This window comes from Marmota monax, unplaced genomic scaffold (assembly GCF_021218885.2).
Source record: "Marmota monax isolate L192 unplaced genomic scaffold, Marmota_monax_Labrador192_F-V1.1 WCK01_AAM20220418_F8-fsc00142, whole genome shotgun sequence".
Lineage (NCBI taxonomy): Eukaryota > Metazoa > Chordata > Mammalia > Rodentia > Sciuridae > Marmota > Marmota monax.
Window position 1 is genome coordinate 2,462,344 of NW_026692025.1, and position 9,299 is coordinate 2,471,642.

Genomic DNA, 9,299 nt, shown 5'->3' on the forward strand with positions numbered 1-9,299 from the left:
GAGGGGTGGGAATCGGGGCATCCAGCCAGGTCAGACAGGCCACGTGTGTGCTCCCGGGCTAGCAGACAAGGTCAGGGAAGGGCCGTAGAAGGGCCCTGGCATGAGGTCAGATGTCCCCAGCAGGAGCTGTGTACAAGACAGGAGGGCAGGGGTGACATTTTCTAACCCACCCCACCTGCTTTTCCTTTGTATCTGGGTCTCAGACCATGTCACATTGGAGCATCTTGCAGGAACAGAGCATAGCCACAGCTGCACTATCCTCTACCTGCCTTTTGGAGGCACTGTGGTGTGCCTGGCATATCTACCCTATGTGTTTTAGCAAGGCCATGAGTAACCCAAGCCATGTTTTCGATGCAGACATAGGAGTTTCAATTCTTCCAAAATTGCATGGGAATATGTGGAGTGTTAACAACAATAAGCACAATCTCAAAAGGCATATCATTCTCCAAATGCTACTTCTCCATTTCACTGGCATGGCAAGTGAGAAAGGCATCTTGCATGATGAGTTGCATCATGCATGCCATCTTGCTACTGTAGAGCATTGGTAATGTGGCTTCATATAGATAAAGTTCTTTTAGGCATCTGTTTTCACAATAGTGAAGTTTCATTTTCATTGAAGATCTGCTCAGACAACTGATTTTCATCCACAAGCATCTTATTTAGCGTTTTTGATAATCATTCAGCTGCCTTCATGTAACCCTGTGCAGACTCAGTGCTCACTTTCACGTTATGTAATGAACAATGACTCTAGAGCTGTTTAAACCACCTGAAGCTTGCTTTATGCTCACCATCATAGTGGAGTCCACCCTTTAGACATATAAGATGAAATATTTGCTGTGGCCATGATCCTCATGGGGCTGCAAGGAATATTCTGATCTTTAGAAGTTTCTTCATATCAGATATACATCCTTCCTGAATTTTTGTTATCCTTTGGGCTTCAATAATGTAGGTTTGTTTTTTTTTTTTAACCGTTTCCATTACTTTGTTCTTGTCCTTCAAGATGATAGCTATGGTGAAATTGGACATGATTTGAGAGAAATAACCATCACTGATGTGTCACATCAGTCCTATGTTGTGTTCTCTTTCATTTCCCTATCAACCACCAATATAGCCCCTTACTGATAACATTACAGAGGATTTTCTATTATCAGTGGCCATGATGAATAAAACAACAGATTATCTCAAGCACAGGAGAAAATGGTGCAATCAACAGACACAGTAAATAAGAGATGTGTGCTTTTACATTACAATGATACACACAAATGCATATGGAATATGCATTAAATGATAAAATATACAGTAAATACAAAAATCAGTCAGAGATATTTATTATCATTATCAATCATTATGTCCTATACATATTTTCATGTGTTATACTTTATGAAACTGGCAGCAGATAAGGCTTACAAACACAGGCATTGCCACAAACTCTAGGGTTACAAAACCATGGCTCCAAAATTACTACATGACACAAATTTTTTAGCTGAATTGTAATATTATGGGAATACCTTCTTACATACCATTGGTTATTGACAGAAATGTTCTAATATAAAATATGATTTAATTTTTTTAATTTATTTTTTAGTTTTAGGTTTACACAATATCTTTATTTACATTTATGTGATGCTGACGATCGAACCCGGTGCCTCATGCATGCTAGGCGAGCACTGTATCTTTGAGCTACCACCACACAGCTCCTGGCGGGGACATCTGACCTCATGCCAGGGCCCTTCCCTGACCTTGTCTGCTAGCCCGGGAGCACACACGTGGCCTGTCTGACCTGGCTGGATGCCCCGATTCCCACCCCTCCACCCCCGTGCACTGCTGGGAATCCTGTGGTCCTGTGCCCTCCCTTCAATGCCTAACCCGCTTATTCCCAAGTGCTCTGGGGAGCCAGAAAGACAGTGCCCACCCACAACTAACAGTATCCTGTTGCCCACTGGCCAGCTGAAATCACAACAGCTCATCATGGACCTTGCCTGAATGCACCCAGCATTTTAACCCAGCCACCACTGTCCCCCCCTACTCTACCCTGTCCCATCTCCAACCAACATTCCTCTCCCAATTTCCCTCACCATGATAGAATAAGCTGGAACATTTCACAAAATTTATTAAACAGAAACAATGAACCATTGAAGAGAAGGGATGACAACACCTAAAGGGACTCTTCACAACCACTGGAGGCCACAGGTCGGCCCGCCCCCCCTCCTGGGGCTGCAGAGGAGGAGCCTCCTCTGTCTCCACGCTGGGGCCCTCCCACCACAGCCTCCCTTTCTGAGGACCCAGATGTGCCTCTTGCCAGGACAATGGCCTCTGGCAATGAACACTCACTTCCATTCCGGGAGCACCCTGAGGGGCTGACTTGCTGTGGGGTGGCCCTTGCCCTATGGCTGGCACAGAAGGGTCACAGGACACTGGAAAGCATAACAGGGAACACCCCCCCCCCCAGCCAAGGAAACTGAGTCACAAGGAACAACGGGGTGGAACGTCAAAGCACAGTCCCTGGCCCTCCCCCTCCATCTAAGGTCCAGTGCTTCCTGCCCGAGGGGAGGCCGCGGTCTTGATCACCGAGGGGGTGAGCGTCCACCACGCCCTCGCCGTGTCCATCCTTCCCGCCGGCTCCCGTCTCCGACTCCTGGGGACTGGGCTCAGGGCCTCCTGGGAGGAGCTGCTCAGATAAGAACACACACACATCTCCACGAGAACAAGCGGCAGGCAGCTGGCCTAGATCTACACCGAGAAAGCAGAGGTTGAGCTCACGACACTGGACAGGAGCGAGCAGAGCCTTGGCTCGCCCGGAAGCTCACGGCACGTGCCCGGGCCTGGAGGTGGCCGGCCGCGAGGGCGCGGTCCTCTGCCCGGGGTTGACACACACCTCACGGCTTTGCACAGGAACGATGGCTAGCGTGGGGGTGGGCGTTTGCTTGAGGTGGGTCACTATGGGGCTTACAGATAAGGCGGGCTTCCAGGGACAGGGACGGTCGCACCCTGTCCCGGGGACCGTGAATCGGGTTGGGGTTTTGCCTGCTGGGAGAGCCAGGCAGCTGGCACCCTTGAGATGGACTCTCTTCCCCGACGTCTCCCAGTCCAGTGCAGGTGGCAGGTGACCTCAGCCCATCCCCCCACTTCTAGGCCTGCAGCCCTAGACTGGCAGGGTTTGGGTTTGGGGTTGGGGCTTCCATGAGGAGGGGCACCTCTCCTGGCTCCATCTGGTGGCAAATATGGTCTTTGGGGTCACTGGAAAAGTCTGGTGGTGGTGGTGGCCAGGGCCCCTTTGGGGAGCTGGGGGGATCCAGGGGCTTGGTTTGGGCTGGGTGAGCCCTTCCCTGGGCCCTGCTCCTGATGTGGGGTGAGGGTAGGCCCTGGCGCGAGTCCTGCCCCTCCCTCCAAGGTTCTGCTGCCTGAGAGGAGAGGAGCCCCTGGGCCTTCTGAGCCTATTCACCTGGGGCAGACTCGGGGTGGCCAGTCTCCCCAGCCCCATCCTCATTTCCTGACTCCTCTGGGATGTCCTTGAGCCCCTCCAGCACGGGCTCCTCAGCTTCCTGCTCTTCTGCCTGGGCCAGGCTCTCTGGCCCACAACCAGGCCCTCCTGGGCTGGCATCAGAAGCACTGCCCATCTGAGCTGGGGCGGGGCCTCCTGGGGCCTCAGTGGGTCCTGCCTGGCCTGGGCCCGCAGGAGCATGATCATTGCCTTGGTCTTCCCTTTGCCCCTCCTCCTCCTCCTGCTCCTCCTCCTGCTCCTCCTCCACCACCACCTCTTCCTGCTGCTGTTGGTCCACCTCCTCTTCTTCCTTCTCCACCTTCTCATCCTCTGCATTAGCATTGGCCCTGGCATCCGCCTGGGCATCAGCGGGGGCACCAGCCCCTTCCTCTGCCGGGGCCCTCACGCTCCGGGCTAGACTGGCCTCCCATGCCTCAGACTCGCGAACTAGCCCCAGCATTTCCAGGAATGTGGGAGACCTCCCAACCATGCTCAGCTTCCTCAGGGCTTCACCCAGAGGCTCGATCAGGTTGGCCCTGGTGAGCACCTGCCTCAGGCGCACGTGGTCAGCGGAGGCCCTGGCCAGGGCCCCCTTCTCGATGGCTTTCTGCAACAGGACTTCCAGCCGCAACACAAAGGTGGAGAGACGCTCGCCTGACCGCTGCTGAGCAGTCAAACACTTCACCCGGATGGTGGCCTGGGACTCGTTGTCTCCAAACACCTGGATCAGGGCCGCCAGGCAGTCCTGCGCAGTCCTGGCGGGATTCTCCGCCAGGAGCCCATGCACGAGCTGCAGGGCAGTCCCTCTCAAGCCTTCGATCAGCCTCCTCCTCCTCTCCCTTTCAGAGACCCCCTGCCACACATGCAGCATGTCAGTGGTGTGGTCTAGCCAGGCCTCAAAGGACTCCTCCCCAGGGGCTGGCTGGTCCCTCCCGGAAAACACGCCCAGGCGCTGGTACCTCACGGTTTCCACCCAGGGCTGGATCGCCTGACTGACAGATCGGAGCCAGCACACCCTGCGCAGCCCCAGACCCAGGGCACCGGCCACGCTTTCCACTGTCTGCCCCTGTTGCTCCAGGAAGTGGAGCACGCGACCGAGAAACTCCTCGCCTGAGCAACGGGGCACAAAGACCACGTTCCAGGGGCCCCCGGTGCCTGGGATTTCCCTAGGGACCAAAGCATAGTTGACTTCCCGGTCGAGCTCGACCAGGGCCGCAGTGGCGTTATCCTCCTCGCGAAACACTTTGCCCAGTACGGTAAAGTGGCCCATAGGCCACAGGGCAGCCTCCAAGGACTCTTGGAATTCAGCTTCATCACAGTCCTCCGGGATGCCCAGGATGAGCAGGCCCCTGCGAGCGTTGACGCCCATCCACCTGCACCAGTCCTGCAGCATCGTCACCGCCATCGCCCACAATTTCGGCCCACGCGGGGCTGATATTAGGGGCTGACCAGGCTGGCACTAGGGGAAGACACCCAGGGGAGGGAGCCTAGGAATCAGGGAGAGCAGCCCAGGTCTCCACAACCTGTGAATGCGAACGGGGCGACAGCGAGGTTAATGCCCAACCCCCCACTCCCACCCCAGCCGCCCCTCGTGCCCCGACCCCCGCCCCACCCCGCGAGGGTTCCCGCGGGCCACAGCACCCTCCCACGCCGCCCCCCGCCCCGCGGGCTGCTGTGGCTGGGCCGGCGCGGGCGGAGGGCCGCGGGGTCTCCCTGGCCCGAGCGGCCCCTCCCGGGGTACGGTACCTCCTGCTGGGGCGGGCTCCTCCGGGCTGAGCAGAGCGGCGGCGGCGGCGGCGGGGTCGGTCGCCCCTGGTTCCCTCGCCCTGTCGCTGGCTCTGCGTCCAGTTCTCGCTCTCCCGGCGCGGCACGTGGGCCAGTGCGCCGGCGCCTGCTCGCCACCGCTCTCTGCAGTGCGGACGCGGGGCGGGGGCGCGGTGGCGGTGGAGCGCGGACCCTCCGCGTAGCCCCGGAGACCGCCGGGCCATTGGCGCGCACGGGTCACGCGGCCGGGCTGTCGCCGCCGCCGCCGCCGCCGCGGGCACCCAGGGACCGCGGGTGACGTCACCTGCTCCTCCTCCCTCCCCCGCCTCCGCCCTGGCACAGGTGGAGCCCCCCCCCCCCCCGGGGAGGGGGTGTCTGGGTGTCGGTGTCTGGAGACCCCACGCCTTTGGCTCTCCCCACCCGGTCCCGAGTCCGTCTGGGTCCAGCCCTGTCCCCTGCTCCTCCTGGATGTGCCCTCGGGGCGCCAGCACGGCGAGGGGGCTGCGCCCAAGGTGTCCTCTAGGAAGCGGCCTGGGGTGGGCCCACCAGCTCTGCGTTCTGGCCAGGGGTGGGGAGCAGGCTCTCTGGGGCTTCTTTGCCTGCAGTCCTTGATTCCATCCCCACCCAGGATAGGATTGTTCTGGTCTCTGGGCCAGGCCAGGGCACCGGGTCCAGGTGTGATTCCATGAAGTAGATACGTGCGGGAATGTGTGCTCACCATGCCACCCCGCCGAGGGTCCACCATCTATCTGGCACTGCCCATCCCACTGGAGCACGATGGGTATACCACAGGCCTATGTGCTTCACTGCCCTCGCATAGGAGGGTGACCTAGCTCCTGGGTTTGCCCAGGCCTTTCCTGCTGTGCCGGCTGCAAGACCCAAGACCCAAGGCTCAAGAACCAGTTTCTGCGGCTTTGAACCAGTTTCTTCTCCTTGGGCCTGTATTATCTTACTGCCTGTCCTTTGGCGAGTCCCTGCCTCTTCTTGTCAGAGACATAACCGGGGTGTCTGGGGCCTCTGCCTAAGTGTGTGTAAGGAGAGGCATTCAGCTGGGAGGAGGGTGCTCAAGTCCCCACCCCCCCTCCACAGCTTGATGAGCTTGGGGTGAGGGGGCGTTGCTCTCTGTTTTAGTCAGGTTTTTCGCTGCTGTGACTAAAGGACTCGATCAGAACAAGTGTAAGGCAGTTAAAGTTTATTTGGGGGCCCTTCATGGTTTCAGAGGTCTCAGCTATGGACAGCCGGGTCCAATCCTTGGGGCTCAAGGTGAGGTAGGACATCATGGCAGAAGAGAGTGGGAGAGGGAAGCAGCTCACATGGTGATCAGGAAGCGGAGAGAGAGAGACACCACTCTCCAGACACAAAATATATATACCCCATAGCTATGCCTCAATTCCCGCCTCCTCCAGCCTCACCCTACCACTTCAGTTACCACTCAGTTAATCCCCATCAGGGGATGAATTCACTGGTTGGGTTAAGGTTCTCACAACCCAACCATTTCTCCTCTGAACCTTCTTGCACTGTCTCACTTCCAAACCAAAACACTCTCTTGGCCCGGAGGGCAGCATGGTTGTCCGACCACCCCTGAGGCATTTGGGGCATTTGGGCTGTTCCCAGTGTAGGGCTGTTACAGACACTGCTTCCTCCCAAGTCCCACGTGCCTCTCTGAGCCGCCATCAGTGAGGCAGGCTCCAGGGTGTACACAGCTGCTGTCAAGAAGTGGCTATGCTGGGTCTTGGGTTGTACCCATCACTGCCATGACCATGTGCTACTCACTGGTTTTCTCCCGTGAAAGGCTAAATCTGTGTTCCCTCCCACCCGCAGCATGGGAGTGTCCTTGCAAGCCCCAAGGCCTGAGCAACCTTTGGTCTCGCTCAGCCTTGACCGTTTGCCCATCCCAAGGGGAGAAACACTACCTGGTCATCATGTGCCTTGCATTCCCTGAGTCAGTGGCGAGGTTGGGAATCCTCCCACAAGTTCACCGGACACTCCCTGTTCCTCTTCCGACAATCTTCTTTACTCCTCTCCTCCCCATCCCAGAGACATATTGTTGGCCTGTTTCCAAGAGAAAGTTGCTAGCGTCGAGGTCAAAGGCATTCTCATTTTGAACAGTCAGCCATTGTCCAGAAGCACGTCACATTGGAGTTGGCCTCGTGGTTGGACTTTGGCTTGCCCTTGCTCCCCAGGTGTTTCCACCCCTTCTGGGGGCCGGGAGTGGTAAAAGCTAGGGGTTATGGTTTGGATATGAGGTGCCCCCCACAAAGCTCCTGTGTCAATGCAGGAATGTTCAGAGGGGATGCCATTACGTTATGAGAGCTATAACCTAATCCATGGATTAATCCATCTGATGAGTTAATAATTTGAAAGGACTGCTGTACTGGGTGGTAACTGTAGGCAGGTGAGGCATGATTGGAGGGGGTGGGTCACTGGGGGCTGTGCCCTTGGGGACGATATCTTGTCCCTCTGGCTTCTCCGTCTGTCTCTCTACTTTCTGGCTGCCACAAAGTGAGCAGCTTTCCTCCACCTCACCCCTCCACCATGACGTTCTTCCTCACTCTCAGGCCCAGAGCAAGGGAGCTGGCTGGCCGGCCATGGACTGAACCTCTGAAAATGTGACCTCAAAACAAACTTTTCCTCCCCTAAGTTGTCACTGTCAGGTGTCTGGTCCACAGTGACTTAAAAGCTGACTAACCCACTGTGCAAATGAAGAAACAGGTGTCTTCTCTCACAAACCAGCTTCCTCTGTTGGCTTCATGTGTCTGCTCCCTCCCCTTCTCCTTCAGGACCTAGACTGCTTGTTCTGATACAAGCCACTATTGCTCTTAACACCCACCATGAGAATTTCTGTCTCCTTGACCTCAGTGTTAGACTCGCCATGGCTTATACCACATGCCACCCTCTTTCTTGGTTTCAGCCATGATGTTTCTGGGGTCCTTCTCTAGGGAGAGCACTCCCAGGAGATATTCTTGGGGTGGGTCTAGTGTCACCAACTGGCCCAGCATTTGTCCTGTCTTCAGCCTCACCTCTTTCTACTCTCCCTCTCTTCCCACCTTCTCCCTCCTTCCCTTCCCTGCTGACTCCAAGTCCAAGACTCTGGCTCTGTCTGGGGTATGGGCGTGGGCTCATCTCCCTGCATCCTCACGGGGGCTTGAGCTGTGACACCTCAGCTGTCTTTCCTTTGTCACTTCTCTGCCCCATTGTCTCCACCTCTCAGCAGGCTTGGCTCTCCTGGCTTCCCCAACCCCTTTCCTTCCCTGGTTTCTGGAACCACCCATTCCTGCCCTTCAGATTGACCTCCTCCCTCTCTGCTGGCTTTTACTTTGTTTGTCCTTGGACCTCCCCTGCCCAACCCCTTTTCCTCCTCCTCATTTGCTGGGGCTCAGCATGGTGGAGGAGGGTTCCCAGGCTCAGCCCAGGGACATTCAGTGCCTCTAAGGGACCTTCCGTGTCTGGATACAAGCCCTCCCCTGAGCTCCACACATGTGCATCAAACTGCCCACTTGGATGCCCCCTGGGGATTTCGGAATTCAGGTGTGCAAACTGGAGCGCTTTGCCCCTCTCAGTGCACTTGCTCCTTCCCCAGATTTCCCCAGCTGCGTCACCATCAGATAGGGCTCCTCTTCCACCTGCTTGCTCAAGCTAAGATGGATGGCAGGATTCCTTCCCTCCTCCCCTTTATTTCTCACCCCCAGATCCAACCTGTCGTAGTCTCTTCTCTACTCCCCAATCCCCATGGCAGCTGGGGAGATCTAGCTCTTGGCAACACCACCAGACCCTGTTCTTCCCCTTGAGGTGTACTCCCCCTGGGTCCCCATCTCCTTAGAGTGAACCCAAGGTCCCCATCCTTGTCAGCGGCCCTGCCCCACCCCTCACAGTTGGCTTTCTCTTAGGGTCCTCCTCCCCTGCCACTGTTCCCGAGCCCCTCTCATCTGATGCCTGCTGAATTGGCCCTTTGGGCTGGCCCCCAGCACACTCAGCTCATCCCTACCTTCAGCCTTTGCCTTCCCTCCTTCCTCTGTGTGCCATGCTCCACCCCACCCCACCCCACCCCAAGAGC

At 56.8% G+C, this 9,299-nt stretch overlaps 1 protein-coding gene across 1 annotated transcript; it reads right to left on the minus strand.

Moving 5' to 3' along the window:
- Positions 1 to 2,093: 2,093 nt before the first annotated feature.
- LOC124098504 (paraneoplastic antigen-like protein 6B) lies at positions 2,094 to 5,412 on the minus strand. Its single transcript, XM_046453340.2, has 2 exons — positions 5,228 to 5,412; positions 2,094 to 5,004 (listed from the first exon to the last, which is right to left on the minus strand). Exon 2 carries the CDS (start codon positions 4,884 to 4,886, stop codon positions 3,435 to 3,437), a length of 1,452 nt encoding a protein of 483 aa, XP_046309296.1. The 5' UTR covers positions 4,887 to 5,004; positions 5,228 to 5,412; the 3' UTR covers positions 2,094 to 3,434.
- Between the last annotated feature and the right edge of the window lie 3,887 nt (positions 5,413 to 9,299).